Source organism: Catharus ustulatus, chromosome 5 (genome assembly GCF_009819885.2).
Source record: "Catharus ustulatus isolate bCatUst1 chromosome 5, bCatUst1.pri.v2, whole genome shotgun sequence".
NCBI classification, from domain to species: Eukaryota; Metazoa; Chordata; class Aves; order Passeriformes; family Turdidae; genus Catharus; species Catharus ustulatus.
In genome coordinates this window covers 49,196,591-49,218,521 of record NC_046225.1, presented here as the reverse complement: position 1 = coordinate 49,218,521, position 21,931 = coordinate 49,196,591, and the positions used below count along the sequence as shown (strand labels likewise).

Sequence of the window (21,931 nt, the reverse complement as noted above, 5' to 3'; positions counted from 1 at the left end):
TGTAGGCTCTTTACTTTCTTTCCTTCTCTTAGACCAGTCTGACCTATAAAAACTCTCACTGCAAAACCACATTGAAAGAAAAAGATCTGGTAAAGTTCAGTGGAAATACGTCTCTCACATTTCAATTTAGAGGAAAGCAAGCAGGGTCTATGCTGTTTGCAAGAGAACTGTTTTGTTGTGATTAGTGTGTAATAGCTGTATCAACACAGATGTCTTTCTGTTCAGCTCAGAGGAAATTACTTACAGAGCCTTTGTTTTCACTTCAGGGATTTCCTCCAACTTACTTTGGCACTGTGACCATGTCTCCCATGCCTGTCGCACTGCTGCGGAGACCTGGGAGTCACAGGGCTGAATGCCTAATGTCTGGGGCCTCCCTGCTTTACAGACATGGGCAGTCTCCATGCAGCCCTTCCTGATGAAGAGCACCAGCAGCCCATGTCACCACTCCTCCTTCCCTCCGTAGCCACGCATCTGTGGTAGCAGGCATCCATTCAGACATCTTCAGCCACTGCCACTGATGTGGTCAGTTTTGCAACAGGCAGCTATTGCTTCATTTTTCAAGCAATGGCAGCTACAGCTTTCCTCACCCTGCTGCTGCTGTGGCACAGGGAAAGGGCAATAAAACTGAACATATGCTTAAAGGAGGAACTTGAAATAGCACCTATATGGTGCCCTTTGTGAGCTCTAGAAAGAAGTGAGTCTAGCAGAGAAGTAGATTATGTGCTATGCTACACTGTGACTTATCCAGCAGCAGCTACATTACTCCTGTGGCTTCACGCCAGAGCTGCAGCAGAAGCAAAAGCACAGTGAGGCACATCTCTGGGTTTAAAAGCATGTAGCCATTGCCATGCTGAAGTTGTTCTTCTTACAAATACTGATCGGGAGTTAACTACCTTGATGTTGATCAGCTAACTGATAGAGCATTTGTGGTGGACTTGTGGATCACAAATTTGCTTGCAAACTTTATAGAGTTTTCAGTTCTCAGTTCCCATGTTCTTCTACTGCCATGGCAGACAAAGGACATCAGGATGGCAGAATCAAAGCAACTACAGGATGACACTGCTTCTGAGGATTTGCTCTACTACTAAGGAAAGAGTATGGTGAAGAGTTCTTGCAGCAAACTCTCAAGGAGGAAGTGTCCACTTTGGGAATGACGGAGGCTTATGAAATTTCAGGCCCACATGCAGTGTAAAGCAGCAAAGAGAGAAAAACAAACACAAAAGCTGGATGGCAACTTTAATAGACCACCTTTTCCAGCAGTTTTTCACCTATTGATGCTTCATCATGCCATAGTTCATGCCTATTCTCTCTTTGAAGCCAGTGTTGTTTCTTTTTAGTGGGCTCTTGGGTTCAGAAAACTACTCTGTTACATTTTTGGTCAGAGAGAGGCATCTTTACCTGTCCCTTGATCACAGAGAGGCTCTTTCTCTTTTTCCTTTACATGCCTGTCAAATCCTCTTTGTCCCTTCATTTCTCAGAGGTTTCTGTTAATTTAGTCACTGAGTATTTCCTTTGTTTATTTCTCTTTCCTCACATGCTGTGGGCAGAGATAACACTCTTAAGAGGGAACCCTGTGAATGAGAGAAAAATTGCAGTCATTCTTCATTATCTGGTTTCCCTATCAGCAGATGTGTTGGTTTTCTTTTCTCCATAGCTTTGGCCCAGTTTTGAGAGATTTTGGGAGTGATAATTCCATTGTACCACTGAAAATAACTAAACAGTGGAGAGTAATAGAGACCTACCATAAAGTACTCTTTCTTGCAGTAAATAGTGTTGTCTTGAAGGTGTATGTCAGTTCAATGCTGGTCACGGGGTTGTGTTTTGTTGCAGTAAATATAAGGATGTAGCCTGACTGTGCTACGGTTGTGAGGAGACATACATTGTGTCAAGAAGCAAAACATCATATCAACATAGCAACAGCTTGTGACATTGGCGCAGGGTACTAACATCGGCTGTTCTATGTCCAGTAAAATGTGCCTGTTTTAGACAAATGCCACCCAAGGGAAAGGTACTTGCCCAGTGGGGTTCCAGAACAGATCATGTTGAACGAGATCACAAAGCCCATACAGGACAACCAGGGGATCAGGCGCAGCCAGCACAGGTTTAGGAAGGGCAGGTTCTGACTGGCCAACCTGATCTCCCTTTTTTGACCTGATGACCCACCTGGTGGATGAGAGAAGCTATGGATGTAATCTACCTGGACTTCAGCAAAGCCTTTGATACTGTCTCCCATGGCATCCTCCAGGAAAAGTAGGCAGCTGATGGCTTGGATGGATGCACTCTTCACTGAGTCAAAAACTGTATGGACAGCTGGACCCAGAGAGTGAATGGTGTCACTTCCTGCTAGTGGCCAGTCCTTAGTGTTGTTCACCAGGGCTCAGTACTGGGCTCTGTCCTGTTCCATATCTTTATCCGTGATCTGGATCACTGAGGGGATCAAGTGCACCTTCAGTAAATTTGTGGATGACACCAGTCTAGGTGGCAGTTGATCCGCTGAAGGGCAGGAAGGCTCTACAGAGGATCTGGACAAGCTGGAACAATGGGCTAAGACCAGGAGTGTGAGATTCCACAAGACCAAGTGTCAGGTCCTGCCCTTGGGTCACAACAGCCCCCTGTAATTCTAGAGGTTGATAGCAGAGTGGCTGAAAAGCTGCCCAGCAGAAAAGGACCTTGGGGTGCTGGTCAGCAGCAGCTGAGCATAAGCCAGTGTGAGCCCAGGTAGCCAAGAAGGCCAGTGGCATCCTGGCCTGTATCAACATTAGTGTGGCCAGTAGGACCAGGGCAGTGATTTTCCCCTATGCTTGGCACTGGGGAGGCTACATCTCAGGTCCTGTGTCCAGTTTGGGCCCCTCACTACAAGAAGGACATTGAGGTGCTTGAGTGTGTCCAGGGAAGGACAAAGGAGCTGGTGAAGGGTCTGGAGTAAAAGTCCTTAGAGGTGGGGCTGAGGGAGCTGGGGGTGTTTAGCCTGGAGAAAAGGAGGCTCAGCATGGACCTTATTGCTCTTTACAACTACCTGGAAGGGGGTTGTAGTTGGGTAGGGATTGGTCTTTTCTCACAGGCAACAAGTGGCAAGATAAGAGGACATAGCCACAAGTTATGCCAGAGGAGGTTCAGACTGGACATTAGGAGACTGAAATGGTGGTCAGTCATTGGAGTGGGTTGTACAGGTAGGAGGTGGAGTCACCATTCCTGGACGTGTTCAAGAAACAACTGTTTGTGGCACTTGATGCTGTGGTCTGGTTGACAAGGTGGTGATCAGTCAAAGATTGGACTCAATTATCTCAGAGGTCTTTTCCAACCTAAATGATTCTGTGACTTCCAAGATACTGTAGTCACAGCAGAAAGGTACAGTCAAAATACTAAGTTTTGAAAGCACACTGGAATACAGGGAATCTGAGTTTTCACCTACTGCTTAGAATATTGTAGCATTTTTCATTATAATCATTGTCCAGCACAACATGGAAGATCTGTGCACAAGCTGTGGTTATAATTTAGATGTAGGGAGCAGCAATTATCCATATGTATTACTTGTCCTTCCCTTGATCACCATCTCCTCTGAAAAGTCCCCTCTAGGAACTTTACTTTCTGGACTAGGAAGCCGGTGTTTCCAAGTGGGAGGATGTAGCTGCTACTGCTGGGAAGGTGCAGGCCATGACCTACTGTGGTGATAACCTTCACTGGTCTAGCTGGGATCAGTCTCCTTGGGGATGCAGAGTGATTTCCATCATGATGACTTTTTATCCTTTCAGTGTGAACTTTTGACAGTTGATGCCAGATCTTCCTTTGGCATGCAACTGTGTCACCTGACATTTTGGGATTTTCATATCCACAGTCTAGGAAGGAGTCATGAATGAATGCTAACTCCATGTGGAAAAAGAAACTGGGGATATAGTTTATCAAACAGTCAGGTTATTGATATACCAGGAGTAATACCCACAAGACTTTGCAAGAGCACTAATACAGTTACTGATTTAATGAACAAAAGGTAAAAGAAGTGTGTATCAGGCTAAATTAGCCTTCAAAAACCCATGCATTAACCTCTCTAAAGCTACCAGACCCATAAATTTGCAAAAGAGTTTGTGAAACTTCTTTAATAAGTGGTGGGCCTGCTTGACCACAATGTTTAGTAAAATCATATAACCACACACATTTGTCAAACCTTTCTTTCCTCTTTCTCTGTGCTATGGTGTAAAGCTGCAGTGCAACTTGCCAAAAACAAAGGAGTTAGTTATTAAAAACAGGGCCCTGTCTTCAGCACAGTGCAGCCTGAGAGTGGGAGCTTAATGTGCTAATGTAATACCATGACAGAAAAGTAACATGAATATATAACATGGAAGAGAATATAAAGAGTCTTCATTTATTTGCACATTCAGGTTCAGTACAGTAGTGCTAAGGAGCACACTGAAACTCTTTGCCAGGCCCTGGTACAAAGAACAATCATCCAAAAAGACAAGGATGGGGTTGGGCTGCTCAGCTCTGGTGAGCTCTGATGATTTTCAGCTTGTGCTCTCTAAGTCTCTAGATACTTCTCAGAGGACCCTTCAGAGGTAACCGAGAAGAGCCACAGTAGAATTCACTCTCTAATGATCTTTAGATGTGAAACCTACTGCCCCTACCAGCTAATGTAGTCAGTGTGGACTATGTGAAGCATGCAGCTGCCAGGAGCTGTGGGCAAAAACTTTGGCTAGGTGACACTGCAGGGCAGCCTCAGACACTGTGACAGCATATGTGGTTTAGCACATGCTGCTGCTAAGGAAACAGTAAGTCTGCTTGAAGAGCCAACTCTTAAGAGTCCAAAAGCAAGTTTAGCCTTTAGATACAGGTGGCAAAGCAAAATTTAACTAATGTATAAGGGTGCTCAGTGAACAGATTCTGAACTCAGCAAAAGTGGAATTTCACACCTGACTTTAGTGGAGTTACACCAAATTTACAAGGAAAATACTGAAAGGAAATTTTGTGTCAATATGGGATCTGTTTAACTAGAATATACTATGGAAAAGTAGGTGTCAATGTGTAATTTTCGCTTGTACATGAAGTATTATATAAGACTGAGTAAGGTTAGAAAGCAAAGCAAAAACGCAAACATAACTTTTCTCTCTCAAAGAGTATTTTATCTCCATTTCTGTGAGGTTTGTATCACTGTGTATATAACCATGTTACACTGATTTAATTATAAGAAGCAGCTGAATCACACTGATTAGAAGGCTATCATGCCAAATCGCCAAGACAATGTCAGATTCTGATTGTGACATTATTGTGTAGTTATCCCCAAGAGAAGGTCAGATTCTGATTGTGACATTATTGTAGTTATGTTCCTAATTTAATTATTCTGAATTTACCTGCAGGTCAGACTATGGTTTTGCTTATGGAACTTTAGTGTATTTTGAATTCCCTAAGACAATTACAAAATAAAACATATCATGCACCTGGTATATTTTATACTGACTATATAAGCTCACTTGAACAAATGCAATTGGTAGTATGGCAGCAGCCTTCAGTCCAAGCATTTTGCCACATGACCTTAATTCCTGCCCTTATCAGGCTGGCATCCCAGTAATGGCAATTCAGAGTAAATCCAGTGTGATAATCACACATATGACATTACTATTATTTTAAAGGGAATTTGACATCCTCCATTCACTCTAAAACCCATTTTCCAGCCTTCATTGTCAGACAATAATGTTTCAAAGACAGTTGCAGTAAGTAGCATTTGTTTTTGTTATTAAAGAATTCGTAACTTTACCTTAGAAAGTTTTATTTAACTGATGATCACTTTTCAAGTTATATTTACCTATTAAATAGAGACATAGAATATTTTTTTTCCTAATTCAACCCCTGTGTATGTGCATTGCTGTGAGCAAAGCTGAGTGAAGATGAATGCTGCATCCTTTCCAGCCTTCTGTCCAAAGCTATGATCTTGCTGAAAAAATTGCTTTCATTGTTCCTGAAAGCTCTTAATATTGAAGTATAGGGAGAGTTAGGGACCCTAAAGTGACATAAAGTGGGAATTTCCACTTCATTGCTGTTTCCTTGCAACCTCCTGAAGCTGCAGTCCAACATTCTAACAATTTTTTAAGTCCAATATGGTCTGCAAATATGGTGCTTAATAGATGTATGTGTGTATGTATGTGCATGTATGAACACAGATACACACACGTGCATGGGTATACATGCACCATTTGTTATATATCTAGTGAAAGACAATATGGCTCATCACTTTGAACTGCAGAAATATGAGCAGACCATAACCCTAGTCTTCCCTAATCAGTATCCCTCTATGCTTCACTAGACTTTGTCATAAATCCAATATTTTCAGAGAACTATTTAGCTATCAATTCTTAAGAAAAAAATCAACTGCACTAAAAGTTTGTTGTTTGGGGGTTTTTTAAAATAATTACAGTGCTTGGGTAAACCTTAACATTTTTTCTCAAAATTTTCTTGCCAAAATGCTTATGAGAAAGGAAGAAGTCTGTAAGTCCCTTGCCTCATGTGTTTCTTTGTTCTATTACCCAGGCCTGTCACTAGTAGGAGATGCCTGTGCCATGACTAGGGGTGGGCTGACGAATTACCATCTACCCTCACATTTGGCTTGCAAACAATACCAGGAACTGAGCCCATAGAAAATAGCTCACTCTCGCCAGCCTGCCACATTGTTTGAGCCGGGAATTAAGACAAACTGCTACATTCTTGGTTAAAAATAAGAGGCCTTTGAATTTTCCATCTACTCTGAACTTTCCACTAAGGGTTGACTTTTGTCATTTTGGCACATCTTCTGAGCTCTGAATATAGCTTAACTTTTATGTAGGGCTTTCTGTACCTAAAGAATTGTGCAGCAGTGGAATAGGTTCAGACCTGTTAATAAAGGAAGTGCAAAATGTGTCTTACTGAACCAGACACCAGAATCCTGCTGTGCCCTAATATGCAAGTTTGGCTGTGATGGGGGCAAGATGCCTCAGCCCAAGACAGTTTCCTTCTCCTGGAGGCAGCCTAAATGTGCCTCATATTTAGCCCTAGAGCACCACTGAATTCAACCACTCCCAGGCTGAATCTGTCCCATATATTTTGATTTTGCATCCTCCATAAATCAAAGCAACAAAGGCATTTAGAAGGTTACAGCTCACTCCAAAGATTGTTTCAAGCTGAAAATTATAAAATCAGTTAAAGTGCATGTCTACAAAGTACAATACTGCAAGGAGCCAGGGATTTTTACAGAGAAGGATACACACAGAATGTAACTTCTAATAAAATGTACATGTTCTGCTGTGCTTATTATTGTCAAGCCCTCAATAAATAGATTTTCTGTAATGGTAACTCATGTTCAGATATTATTTCTCCTTGTTGATTTTGAGAGAGAAATATAATTGTTTCAGAGTATTAAAATTTTTATATTCTACCTAGCAGCAAGCTAGAATAGTTCTACTGCTATTTCACTTATCATATTCTAATACATCTGCTTAGCATTTTGATTGAAGTCAAATACATATATATATAGAGAGAGAAAGAAATACATGTCAGTGAACACTTGCAACATGGTGTGTGTACTGACACTCACAATTATTACATGCATTAACAAAACTCAGCACTCAATCTTGTAATTTTGCAACCTACCTGAATTACGAAGGCACCTGAGGGATCCTGATATTACAAGCTTTTAATTCCCACTGATAATAGGAATAAATAGGGAGTATAAGATCAGGTTTAGGTTCTAGTAAACCAACAATGTATGGCTTATTAATGCATTGTTTACACTGGGAGCGTTCAGACTGTGTAGAATTGAAACTTGAATGTGGAGGAGGCTGGAAAACATGCTTGTGGGGCACTGTTCTTTGACTTGCATAGTTCCTCCTCCCCATTGTTTACCCTTGTTGCTCTCTAAAACTACATCTGGTTTCATCTGGTTGAGCCAACAAAGACACCTCCTGACCTATACTAAAGGTTTCACTATTTCCTTGGCCATTTTAAGGTTCTCTCTCCTAAACTTCTCTGAGTGTATTTTAATCTTTCTTCACTGTGACATGTTCTGTGTAATCTCCATAAGGTCTCAGCTTAAACAGTTTCATAAATATTTCGAGCCAGGCTTTTCTCTTCATTTTTATTCAACACCTGATAAACCTGTAATTACTGAAGAAATTCCTCCTAGTCTTTTAAGTACCTTGCCTTTATTGCCTTAGACTTCTGTTGAGACCTTGTTTAATGGTAGTTCAATCCAGATATATTTTTTGGTCACAGGTGTATTTCATTAGTTATTTCTTTTCTTTGGACATAACTATTAACAGAAATAATAAATGCAGTCAGTCCCTAATCCAGTTACATAAATCATCCCCTACAGCAAGGGCAGTTTCCTCTAAGTACAGTAATTGCTGTTGCTCTTTGGCTGGTTTCTTTGCTCTGATTTTCCTGCATCATCACACTGATTTCCACATAACACCATGTCAGTCACTTTACTAAAATCTATATGGATTTTCTTTATTGCAATTTAATATTCTAAAATCATTATGTATTTTAGCAAAGAAAAAATACGAGTTGATTTGTCACAATCTATCTTTGGTAATTATATCTCCAAATTTTATCTGCTTTTTATCTGTTTCTTTCACAAAATGTTGCGTCCTTGTAGACAACTGAAATCATCATAATGAACTTTCATGCATCAATTTTTTCCTTAAATACTGCTAGTTCATTTTTATTCTTTTAATCATATGGTATTGTTGTCTGTTTTAGTAAAAACCTTACTACTGGATTTATTATCTCTGTACTGGTCCTCCTTGACAGGTGAGCTCTTTGCCCTTCATTTTCACCTCACGCAAAACAATTTCTCTTTCCACACCCATTCTCACGAACATCTTTGGGTTTAGCTCTGTGTACTGCAACATTATCATTACTCATGCTGAGCCAAATAATCAGGTAGTTTGGGGTGGAACCTTAATTACCTTTAATTGCAACCACATCCATGATTTATAAGGCATGCATTCCTTTTTTGTTGTTTATATGGCCAAGCTACCTTTTACTATTTGCTTAAATTTCTTTTGCAGCCTCTTCCTAAGCTTGACTTTTGACATTTTCACACGCCTTTTGTCTGGCAAGACATTTTTTCATTTTCTGTTCCATGTAGACTCACTCTTTACTTTATAAAGTTCAGGGTTTCCCAGTTAATTGTGAATGGAGCTATTTCCATAATTTTTCTTCCTTTGGGATACATGCTGAAGATAATTTCTGGTGCACAAAGATAAATTTTGGAGGAATTCTTGCAGGAATTCCAGTTGCCTTCCACAGTTATCTGACTGAACCATTCTGGCTTCAGATCAGCTGAGTAGCACCAATATTTTAAAAATAATACTTCAGCTAGTTATATTTTGCAAAGCTTGACTTCCCCTTGAGTAGTTCTATTACATGTACCAGACAAAAATGAAGCACTTAAAAAAAAAGTTGGATAACTGCTCCAAACAAAGACCTTAAAATCTTAGGGGGATAATAACAGAAACAGAAGAAATATAAAGCAGGAACATGAATAATGACACAGACCATTCAGGCTGGTTTTTCTAATGTTTAGCAGTCTGTAACATGTCTGTAAAATAAAGCAAAACCACATGAAAATAATTAAGATTAGTTGTACTGTACACTCTTGCTGTTGCAGTCATTACTGAAGAAGAAAAAAATCCCAGTCTGCTTGGCGAATACTGTGATAGTATTAGAAGAGAAACAAATACAGTAATTTCACGATTATAAGCTGCACTGAGTATAAGCCGCACTTCCGGGTGCCAGCAACTTTTCATTCTTTGTCCATATATAAGCCGCACCTGATTATAAGCCACACGTTAAAATACAGAGCGTGATAAAAGGTATCTATTCTATCACCATCTGTTGAGGGTGGGGGCAGTGATCCTTATCTCAATGGCAGATATTCTGCTAATAGGCCATCCATTGAAACCAGGCGGGGCATTGTTCTTTATCTTTTCACAACCCATCCTTCCTCCAAGAGTCATTTTCTGCTAATGGCCCATTGAGTCCCACTGTGTGACTGATAAAATTACTTCATCCCATTGGAAGTTGCTCCAGCCAGGGGGAAGAGCCCAACATTTCTTACCAAGATAAAAACAGAGGTTTTGGGACACTAAGGGAGCCCATTTCTCCACTGGACTCCAGAGGAAAACCGGATTTCTCCACATCACCACTGGACCTCCGGAGGGAAACTGCACCTTCTGCAGGAGCACTGCTCCAACTGAATCACATCTGTCACTGCAGGAGGACTGCAACCACCATTTAATGGGACTGCTACCAACACCCTGCCTGACAGGGTGTCAGGTTGTACTCTGACTTTGTCAGGGTTTGGGGTTTGTTTCTTTGTAGTACTGTATTTCTATTTTAATTTTCCTAGAAAAGAACTGTTATTTCTAATTCCCACATTTTTGCCTGAAAGCCCCTTGATTTCAAAATTGTAATAATTTGGAGGGAGGGGGTTTACATTCTCCATTTCAAAGAGAAGTTACTGCCTTTCTCAGCAGACACCTGTCCTCCAAACTAAAACAGCAACTTTTTGTTCTTTGTCCATATATAAGCCGCACCTGATTATAAGCCGCACTCCGGGTTTGTACAAAAATTTTAGTCAAAATGGTGTGGCTTATAATTGTGAAATTACTGTAATTTGGTAGGAAAATAATGGTATACATTTGTCCTGATATTTTTTACATCAAACTGTTTATCAATATCCACCTGTAGCTGGGCAGCTGAATCTCTGTATCAAGCCTACTGACTTATAGTCAGTGACCTGTCATATCAAGACCAGACTTTGCTGAGAGCCACTATAAGAGGGCCATTTGCCTGCAAGCCCTTCCAGGGGGGTGTCTCCTGCCCCCCTTCCTCGACAGCCTGCTCTTGTATTCCACTGTGATTTCTAAACAATGTTTTCCCAATTTGCCTCTCATTCACAAACCCTATAATATTCTTGCAGTGGGGAATCTAATGACGGTTCTTCTTGTGGACTTCAGCAAAAAAGGTATGCACTCAATTAGGCCCCAAGAAACATGCTCTGGGAAACAAATGAATTTTAATTTTCTTTTAGTTTCCCTGCTACAGAGGGCACAGTGGCTAACATGGCTCTTCACTGAGGTTAGCTGGTTTATTTGAGCAATAGGAGACAGAAGGAATGTTTTACTCAGTCCTATTATTTATTTGTTATTTTTACCACTGTTGGGTAAAATCAGCCCTCATTTGATATAGTAAAACATTACCATATAAGAATCCAAAAGGAAAACATCATGACACTGCCTTGAATAATAAAAGTCTTGAAGAAAAGATCAGTAAGTGTTGGGACTGATTACACCATAGGATTTTACTTCATGGCATCATCCAAATACATGGAACTTCTTCCACTGTGCAAGGTGTCCTCTCCAAGCACTACCAAAATATGGGCAGGAAAATGCCAGTGCAGAGGCCAGAGCACACACATACCTGTGCTGCCTCCCCACTGCACAGGCATGGCAAGAGCTGTCCCACTAGAAACTCTCCACACACATTTGTACCCTCTCTGAGCCACCTCCTCAGGAGTAAGCCCTGACTCACCAGAGCCAGGACCGAGGTCTCCTGACCTCAAGACCACTGAAAGAGGGTGGCAAGAGCCCTGGTGCACCATCTTCTCCCTGGGAACGCTCTGGTTACTTGCTCAGACTCGGGCACAACGTGGTGTCACTAGATGGCGATGGATACCTTCGATACTGTGCAAAATAGCCAAAGGCTTTCTCAAAAGAGAACAGGGAAGAATAAAAAGAGCAAAAGTTGCATTATATAGTGATATGCCACTTCTCAAATAACATATTCTCATTTTCTCTCCAGACTCAGGTACCAATGTAATATCTCAGGCTTCTTTGCTAATTCTTTTGTTTACATACAGTATTTTGGTTACTCATGGCCACACATCTTCCTTTCTTGATGGCAAATCTTAATAAAAATTATTTTTGTCAGCATTAGCATACCGTCTTCAGAGAGAAGCAGAGCCCTGTTAAATACAAAACATCAATAAATCGAGAATAACCTAATTTAATGGCAAAGTTTTGTCTAAGCAATGTGCATACACTCTCCTCTTCAGTAACAATTTTTTTCTGCAAATTTGAGCAAAAAGTCATTTAAAATATACTAGCTTTTCCAGTATGCAGCATTTCAAACTTTCTACACATTTGAAAGTTGATTTTCCAATTACTTTGCATTCTGAAGATTTGGTGCTTTTTCATGTTAAAAAAAGTGCAGACGGACAATTAAAAACTTCTAGAGTGCAATGAAGTCTTTTTCCTTCCAGCATTGGCTTAAGGTATGTTGGGAGAGTTCTCAGTAAATTTAGGAACTTTTTTTTGAATGACAGAACATGTTGCTTCATATGGGTGGAGACATGTCAGGTTTCACTCACTGTTACCCAAGTGAGTGGGTAAATCACTGCACTAACATGAATATAAATCATGAATCTTCCTGACAACAGAAAATCCTTTCCCAATGTTCTGAGACATTTCAATGTCACCACAGCATGTCAAGTATGCTGAGCTCAGCAATTCTTTAAAGAGCAATTAAGTTATTTCCAAATGATTGATAAACATGAAATACTGGTAGCTACCTCCATAACGAAACTGAATTTTCTTTTCTTTTCTTTTCTTTTCTTTTCTTTTCTTTTCTTTTCTTTTCTTTTCTTTTCTTTTCTTTTCTTTTCTTTTCTTTTCTTTTCTTTTCTTTTTCTTTTCTTTCTTTTTTCTTTCTTTCTTTTTTTCTTTTTTCTTTTCCTTTTCTCTTTTTCCTCTTCTTTTTTCTCTTCTTTTCTTTTTTTTTCTCCTTATTTCTTCTCAAAATATATTGCAAGCCAGTCTAAAAAATTCCAGTCAATACCTTAGAAAGTACCTTGTTGTGTCTGAATAATTTAAATTTAGCTAAGTTTAAGTTTGCTTATTTAAAGTTTGTGAAGTGCCTTACTTTGTCTGGATGCTGTTTTAAAATTTGCCAAGGTCCTTACTCTACCTTAATGTTCTAAAGTTTGCAAATAAAAGTTTGTTTGTTGTTGAACTTGCAGATACTTTTGTTGTTTCTCCCATGCATTACCCAGAGTGCAACAAACAACCTTCCCCTAAATCCACAGAGCAGACTGGGGCAGAACAGGTGTCTTTAGTGACCCAGGCCCAAAAGGCAGTGGTCAGTAGCACAAAGTCTATTTGGGGGTCAGTACCTAATATTGTCCCCTACAGGTCCAGTCCTGTTCAATGTCTTCATTAATGACCTGGATGATGGGGCTGGGTGTATCCCCAGCAGGTTTGCTGATGACACCACCCTGGGAGGAGCGGCTGATACACCAGAGGTCATGCTGCCATCCAGAGGGTCCTCTGGCTGAAGAATTTTGTGAGCTTCATCCAGAATTGCAAAGTCCTGCAGCTGGGGAGGAGCTACCCCCTGCACCAGTATCTGCTGAGGGTCACCCAGCTGAAAAGCAACTTGGCAGAAAAGGGACTGGGGCTTCTGGAGGACACAGAGATTAGTCAGCAACAAGTCCTCACTGTGAAGAAGGTGAGTGGTTCCTGGTCTGATTCACACAAAGTGTGGCCAGCAGGCTGAGTCATGATTATTCCCTCCTTACTCAGAAACCACATCCAGAGTCCTGTGTCCAGTTCTGGGCTCCCCAGTACAAGGGAGAATTAGACATTGCAGAGACAGTCTGGCAAAGGGCCACAAAAATGAAGGGACTGAATAACTGATAAGAGAAAGGCTGAGCACTCTGACTGCAGAAAAGAAAAGGTAGGGAGCATGGATCTTACTAGTGCATATAAATGCCTGAAGGGAGTGTGCCAAGGGGAGAGAGACAGCCTATTTCCAGCCACAGGGGCACTGGGCACAAACTGAAACACAGGAGGGTCCATCTGAACATCAGGAAACAATGTATTTATTTTTTTTCACTCAGAGGGTGACTGTGCACTGGCACAGGCTGCCCAGCAAGGTTGTGGAGTCTCCATGCTTGGAGATAGTCAAAAGCCATCAGGACATGGTCGAACAGGTGGCCTTGCTTGAGCAGGGGGCTTGAACCAGATGATCTTCAGGTCCCTTCCAACCTCCGCCACTCTGCAATTTTGTGATATGAAAAATTTATTACAATGCTCAAATGTGACTATATTTGAAAAGGATAATCAGTACACTAATTATAAAAACTAAAAAGTTTAAGTACATACATTTCCTAGCCACACGGTATGCCATGAATATCAGCCTCTTTAGGAATCTGATTATCCAGTATCCTAGAATTGCTCTGGCTCCAGAGCACAAAATACATGTTTAAAGATAGCTGTGGTCAAAATGTTAAAATCTTTTTTTTTTCTGTACAGAAAAAGAACAGGCATATAAATTCATGCCAAAGAGCTACATTTTCTACATGATGATACCAAAAATAGATGTACTTTCAATAGCAGAATCTAGCTGGAATTTTGCCTGCCCTTCAGGCAGGCTTGTAACTTGGTAAGGAGAACAATGTACTGATCGTGGGTCTCTCATCCATGACACTGTCAGCAGAAAACACTTTTCAAAAATTATAAAGACTTTTAAAGTGTATTTATGCACAGCTCACTGCTGTTTACAGTTCTTAGGGGATGGGTACTGAAGATGTGTGCAGAGACACTGAATTTTTGAGTTTCCAAACTCCAATCTAAAGGGCTAAATGCGTTGTCTCATCACTGATGAGCCTGATATACTCAGAGGTATCTTTTATAAATAACTAAAGTTACAATGTTAGTTCTTTTAGTAGAACCAGATGAACAGTCCTGACTTTAATTCTGAAAAGGACATATTATGACAGGAACATGCTTCTTCCACTCTGTATTCAATGTCTGCACATGCCATATATTGTAATGATAAACATAACTTTATATTTTGTCAAAGGTTTAGCTAAACACTGCCTAACACAAACATGTGTGGGCCTCCTGAACACCTCCTTTGAGAAGTCTGGTAGGCAACAACCCTTCTGCAAGAGTAAAACAAAGCTGCTTAAAAACCAGTCCGGTTTTCCAGGCATCAAGTTAAATATTTACAACAAATGGTAACTTCCCACCATGTATCTGCCAATCTTCATGTACTGTTCCCCCTTAGGGATTGTCCTCCCAGGTAACAAGTGAAATCAGATTCTAAGTTCTGACAGATGTAAAGACAACAATTCAGCAAATCACAGTTGTGAGAAACCAACCATAGGGCTGTCTGTGCTAGAAAGCTCAAAGGTCAGCAAAACAAGGCTCCTGGTGGCCTTTTTCTAGGAACCACTTGTCAGAAGGATGTGTGTTGAATTATTTGAGTGACATGAGAGACTTGTTCAGACTTCCTTTCCTTTGGAGAGACCACTCCTCATTTCCCCTCATCTCATGAGTTTAGAACCTCAGACAAGAGAAGCACCCATGCATTTCCTGAGATCTGGAAAACAGTGCTGTGGAAAGGCTGCTTTTCACCTCCCTCTCTGTGAAAAGGGAAAACACAGCGTGGGTGCAATCACAGTTGTTCACAAAAAACTCTGCAACAGATCTAATTTCACTTACAGAGGAATTTCTCTTGCTCTTGTGATGCAGTGGAAAGGTTTCATTTTTATGGCATTACTATTAATACTATTTCTATATAATGCTTGGGTGTGGTCTCACATCTGGCCAGTGCAAGCTTGCAATCTGAGGAGCAAGAAGGTCATGGAAGCCTATTATTGACTCGATATTTCATAGGAAGCTTATGGTCCAAGCCTTGCTGCTCTTCAGTTCCCAGCACATGAGAAGGGCATTCTCAGCACAAGAATGAATGAGAAAGCAGAATCATGGTTCTTGCTATTCAAAGCACAGACTATGGTGACTAATAAGCAGTGACTCCTTCAGCTCATTTCTACTGCCCTTACTCTTCGTAAAAATAGCAGATGATTCAGCAGTTCAGGAACTTTTTTCTAAAACTTTTTTCTCTTCCCTTCTCTTCTTTTTCCCTTTGTCCACACACACCTGCCAGAGTGTGTATCTTGTGGGGAGAAAAAATTGCTACAGCAATTTTTACAGCAGCAAAGTAATGCTGTCAGCAGGGGACAGAAAGTTGGAGTAGGAAATCTGGGGGACAGACAGATCATAAAATTAACTGGGAGAAGAGGAAGGGAGAAGGAAGAGGAAATAGAGGAGAGGCAGGATGACCAGAGTTGCTCCATTACCTAACAGAGGAGGCCCCTAAACATGACAGAATCACCAGGAGCAGCTGCACAGCCCCACTTCACACTCTGTCATGCTCCCAGTTCCAGCCACCAGTCCCCTCTGAACCCAGTAGCTGCAGTGCAAAAAGGATTACATTCCTCCTATTGCTACTATAAAAACATGATTAATTCAAGTGAACGAGGGTTTCTTGTGCCACTGATGTTTGGCCTGAGGATAGTTACAGAAGAATAATTATATCGTGCGGTCCTGCTATAAATGTTCTAATTTGAAATAAACTTCCCTGCATAGGTTAAGACCCACCAATCACTGAATTGTCAGCAGTGCCACTGTCAGTGTCGTGGAAGATTCTTATGGTAAAAAACCTTTATCTAATAGTTTTCCTTGCCTTTTGGAGGACTGTAAATTCTGTTGGTAAGTACAGTAATTTCATGATTACAAGCCACACGGACTATAAGCTGCACCTCCGGGTGTTGGCAACATTTCGTAGCCGCACCTGATTATAAGCCGCTCTGTCATTTGCAGCGAGGACCCGTGTGCAACCAAGTTGCCAAATAGTAACAGAATTGCGGCATGGCGGGGTTTACTGGCTCGGCTTGGGCTGTGCAGGCTCGGCCCGCTCGGGGCTGCCAATGGGGTCAGGTGGCCCAGCTCAGCGGGGCCGCTCGGGGCCAGTCACCACTGCTGCTGGGCTCGCTCACCCCGGCCCGGCGCTGCCCCGCGGTGGTAGGTGGGGATGGAGCCCGCCGGCACCCACGACAGCGGCGGCAGCAGGAGGGGAAGGAGCCCCCCTGCTCCTGCGGTGGCAGGCGGGGGCAGGAGCTCCCCACATCCCCCACGGGCCGCGGGGATGGCAGCACGGAGCCCCTGCCTCCCCCTTGAGCCACGGGGATGGCAGCATGGAGCCCCCCACCTCCCTCCACCCCCTGCGCTGCCGGCACAGAGCCCTCCTGCACCCGCCGTGCAACAGAGTAACTAATTTGTAACAATCGCAAAATCCTGGGTTTTACTGGCAGGTGCTCCGCTCGGCACCTCGGCTGCATTTCCAGGGTTGGAAATTTCAGAAAATTTTACACATATTAGCCGCTCCTTAGTGTAAGCCACATTTCCGGGGTGGGAGCAAAATTTTAGTCAAAATGGTGCAGCTTATAATAGTGAAATTACTGTAACTGTTCTCACTGAATATATCTAGATTCCCTCACAGCACTTGACTTTTTACCATATCATACAGACATAAAGAACGAGCTGGATTTACAAACTGATTTACAGACCAGTCTCTAAGGAGTTATGATGATCATTAACATGGTGTCAGTGAGCAAAGTGCCAAAGGTCTCAGCTCATGAGTCAAAACTGTTTAGTACTTTTATAGCTGTGAGAATTACACAAATCTGTTCATTTGCAGATAATGAAGACATTACCATAAGAGTAATTAAAATTGTTCTGTTAAAAGATACTAGCCCTGATGTATTTTGATACAGTTAAACACTTAAGGTGATAATTGTTTTGGGAAAATAATTACATAAATTGCATTTATGGATCAAAGGCCTTCTGGTGAGAAGCTAACAGTAACAGTACAAAACCACCCCAGAATAAACCCTCAAACAATGCTATACATACAGATAATGTAATCTTTGGATGTGTAAGGGGACAGTGTTGCATCAGGCAAGGAAGTGACCTAGTCTTGTAAGGATGCTGTAAACTCGTGCCTGGCAGTCTCAACATGCCAGCAGTCCATGCACCATACCTAAACCCAGATTGTGTGGCATTTACTGTCCCTAAACTTTGCAACTTTTCAGCACATCCTGCAAGTCTGAACACCCCAGACTTATTTTCCTTCTTCCCTTCCAGAGCCTGGTAAAAACTACTCATGACAATGTCAGTCCCTGCAGACTCCAGCCACCCTCTAGCCCACTTAGTGGTGTTCTTCCCAGCTAAAACCGACTCCAAAATGAAGCTGTTGAGTAGATGGAACTTGGAAAGATCAAAAAATTGTGAAGGGGCGGTACTAAGGACACAGTCTCTCAGGGGATTGGGGAAGGGGAACACAGAGCATCCCCACAATGCCAGCCAATGAAATTTGGAAACCATTTATCACAAGATACAAAACAACACAAGAAATAAGACAAGATGCAATGGGCAGAAAGCAATGCAGAGATAGTTCCACCTGAATATGAAGAACTTTGTACTGGAACACACGGCCCAGTGAACACAATCCTATTTGCTATGAATGGCAAAATCACAACCTATAAATGACTATGCATATATTTATACAAAATGTAGACTCAAAGGATGTTCAGTTCACATGTCCACCATACACAGTAGGCTCAACACTATTACCTAGGCCTTGGACCAGGTTTTGAACGTTTTTGGAAGGGATTCCGGGGCGTACCGTACAACTTCTGTCTGGGACCTGCGGTGCCCAAGACACGGGAGGCCAGGCCAGGCCAGGCCAGGCCAGGCCGCTCGCTCAGGAGCGAAGCTACCGCAAGAGCCCCTGAGACGGCCCCAAGCGGGGCTGAGTCACAGCCTCCCGCCGCTAGTGCAGCGAGCCGCCGCCATGCTCGGCCATCGCACACCATTCCGCGCCGTGCCGCGCCGTGCCACGCCGTGCCACTCCGTGCCCTGCCATGTCCTGCCCTTCCCTGTCACTGCGCTCCGCGCAGGGCCGCCCGGAGGGAAGGCGGCGCGAGGGGTGGCGGTTCCGGCGGCCGAGCGGGAGGCGGTGACATGGCGGCGGCGGATGTGCGTCCTGCGCCCCGCCCCGGCCCTGCCTCGCCGCCGGCCGCCCGGCCGCGTACACGGGGCGGCACGGCCGCCTCTCCCCGCGCAGCCGCCGCTCTGCCGGCGGCCGCCATGGAGGATGTCGGCTCGGGCGTGAACGCGGACGCGGAGGTGCGGAAGCTTCAGGAGCTGGTGAAGAAGCTAGAGAAGCAGAATGAACAGCTTCGCAGCCGCCACGGCGCCTTGCCCGCCGGTCCCGCCAGCCCCAAGCGCCTGCCGAGCGTCGGGCCCTCCTCGCCGCCCCCCGCCGCCTCCTCGTCGCCCGACGGGCGCTGTCTCAGCCCCAGGGCCGCCGCCCGGCGTTCGCTCCCCGAGGAGCCCGGCGGCGGCGAGGCGGGCAGTGGCGGCAACGGCCTCCTGGACGACGCGGCGGTGCTCAGGCCGGAGGAGCTGGAGCGGCTGGCCGGCTGCGATGAGGACGAGACCGGCTGGTGAGGAGGCGGCTGGGGTGGGGAAGGGGCGGGTTGGTGAGAGGCGGGCAGGGGTCCCCGTCCCCCTTCCCCCGCCGTGCCTGGGGGGAAGGGGCTGTTTCCAGGCGTGTGCCTCATGTCGGAGGGGGTCTCGGGGCTTTGTGTGCGGAGGCAGCCTCGCCCTCTGGGCTGGGTGAAGGGCTTAATGAGCTCTGCGAGACGTACCGAAGCTTGCCGGGGAAGGGTGTTTGGCTTCACGGCGTTGGAGCTCCCTGGAGGCCCGCGGCTCTGCGCTGCTGTTCGGCTGCGGCCGGAGCCTTCCTTCGGGGCACTCGGACACCGAGCGGGCTCCAGAGCTGCCCAGAATCGCCATCAGGGTTTTCGTGAGTGCCGGCGGCGGGGAGGCGTTGAGAAACTTGTGGGAAATTTCTCAGGTAGTTCAGAATTAGCCCACAGGTACTGTTAGACTTCAGATAGGCATCAGGCATCTTTTATGCCTAGATTTCTTTCAGCTGTAAAGACAGCGAATGTAACACTTTTTCATCTTATAAACGTGTTGCCCTTAGGTGTTCTAATTTATTACTAATGGTGTAGGATCACGGTTTCCCTTAGGTGGCTCCTTCGTTATAAATGGACTGCTTATCCTGCTGCTCTAGCAGAAACAGCTGCAGGTGGCTGTTTGCCTTGTCATTATTACACTTGGATGAGCTTCCACTGAGAATCAAGAAGCCTTGCTCTCTCCAAGCATCACGCTGTCTCCAGCTGTCGTTTTGAAGTTTCCTATGACAGTTGTTGAGGGGCAGCCTCAGAGCTGCAGGAGAAATAGTGGGGAGGAGCACCGTGTCAACACTGTGTCAACAGACAAATGCAAGGGAAGCATGTACAGGGACAAAAAGTATGACACAAGCAAACTGTCTTGTGGCAGAACTGGTTGTAGGTCCATCTACAAAGATCTCTGGAAGCAAACATGCAGACAAATTTACAAAACAAACAAAAATGTCTTTCAGAGTTAGAAATGCCTTTAAAAATGCTGGAATGATTCCATGCATGAGCAATGTTTTAGTTGCTCAGGGAGGAGACTGTGTGCACTTTCTTGGAGAAGTCATTTGCCTGACATTCAGCCTGATCCACTGGAGAAGTATGAGAACATAAGTTTATTCTCATCCAACACTGAATTAAATCATCTTCCAGAAGATGAGTCTGGGCAAGCCAACTACTCTTATTTCTCACTGTATGCCCTGTAATCTACAGGATTCTGTTTCTTATAGGAAATAGAATATAGTAAATTTGCACAGCAAGTTTGGAGTGGGATGGCCAAATTTGTAAATGTAGTGCATCCTAGTGACAATAGATCTTACCTTTTATGTATTCATTCTAAATCATTGAGTCTCTTAAGCGAATGTCCTGACACAGTTTATGGTGGCAGTGGTGGCATAAGTGCTGTGTGTTTTTGTTGACGCAGTTCTGGGCACTCACGGGGCAGCTGCATGGTTCGCTGAGCACTGCCCTTGCTGGTGTCAGGTGTTTGGCTGCCAGTAATTGTGGCACCATCATGTTTCTGTGCAAGCTCTAGTGCTCAAAAGACAGCAAAACTTACAGGCAGTCTTTTGCACTTCTTCATTCCTTTACTAATATTTTGGCAACCGTAATGCTGAAGTGTTTTAGCAGCTAATTTTCAATCTCAGGCACGGGACACTGACTGAGACACAAAAGCATGAAACAAAAAAAGAGCAATTGTAAAAATTTACTAATTGTCATACGTATCACAAAATGTGGATATTTAGTTATTTTTTAAAAATGTTTTCCTGCTGTAGTTTAATATGCAGTTAATGTTAGACATAGTTTGGCTAGATGGATGATTTTTTTGTTCCAGAGTGCTTAATAAAAATGGAAATCAAACTCTTGGAATTTCTAAATACCTTCTAATTCAATTGTTGCGACTCTAAATAGTCCAACTCTTTTTATTGCCCTGTGAAGGTAAGATCACTTTGTATTTATGCATTTGATTAATGGAGGTTATTGCTCTTAATGAAGTTTGAAATTTGCAGAGGGCAAATGGAGCAATCTGAAAGAAACAAGCCTGTGAAGATAGGAGGAGTTGATGTAAGTGGATTTTCCTAAACAGTTTCTTAAAGATCCTGCTCCTAAGGCCTTGGTTATGCAAGGTTACTCATAAAAAAGTTTAATCAACTGAAAGGGTGAATGTACTCAGTTAAGTTTCATATGAACTTTTTGAGGTTCCAGTGGATTTGCATCACTACTGCTTAATCCAAAATCCTGTAGAAAATATGGGATTATACATTGTAAAAATCAAATACCTCTTAGCAACTGAAGAAACCTCTTGTGGAAACAAACTGAATTTAAATCCTTGTTGGTTCGTAAAAACTCATTCATCTTGCCTGTTTTTCTTGTTTACATACAGAAGTTAAGATTGGTCTTTACTTTTGATTTCAAAAGGATCTTAGTGTGGGCAATGATAGGTGGTAAAGAATGCTGGTTATACTGTTCTTTTCTGTTTTGTATAATACAGACATTTTCATACCCCATTATGAAGTTGTCTGCAGCCTTGTT

General features: G+C 43.1%; 2 protein-coding genes across 2 annotated transcripts in view; one reads left to right on the top strand and one right to left on the bottom strand.

Moving 5' to 3' along the window:
* TEC (tec protein tyrosine kinase) overlaps window positions 1–18,866 on the bottom strand; it is a 66,049-nt gene extending 47,183 nt beyond the window's left edge. The window contains exon 1 of the mRNA XM_033061125.2: window positions 18,507–18,866. The gene's annotated coding sequence lies outside the window, so the exon portion shown is untranslated. The remainder of the gene's footprint in view (window positions 1–18,506) is intronic.
* A 96-nt stretch (window positions 18,867–18,962) lies between these two features.
* The window catches only part of SLAIN2 (SLAIN motif family member 2), a 37,649-nt gene continuing 34,680 nt past the window's right edge, over window positions 18,963–21,931 (top strand). Inside the window, 1 exon segment of the mRNA XM_033060054.1 lies at window positions 18,963–19,381. Coding sequence (XP_032915945.1) covers window positions 19,023–19,381 — 359 coding nt within the window. The 5' untranslated portion in view covers window positions 18,963–19,022.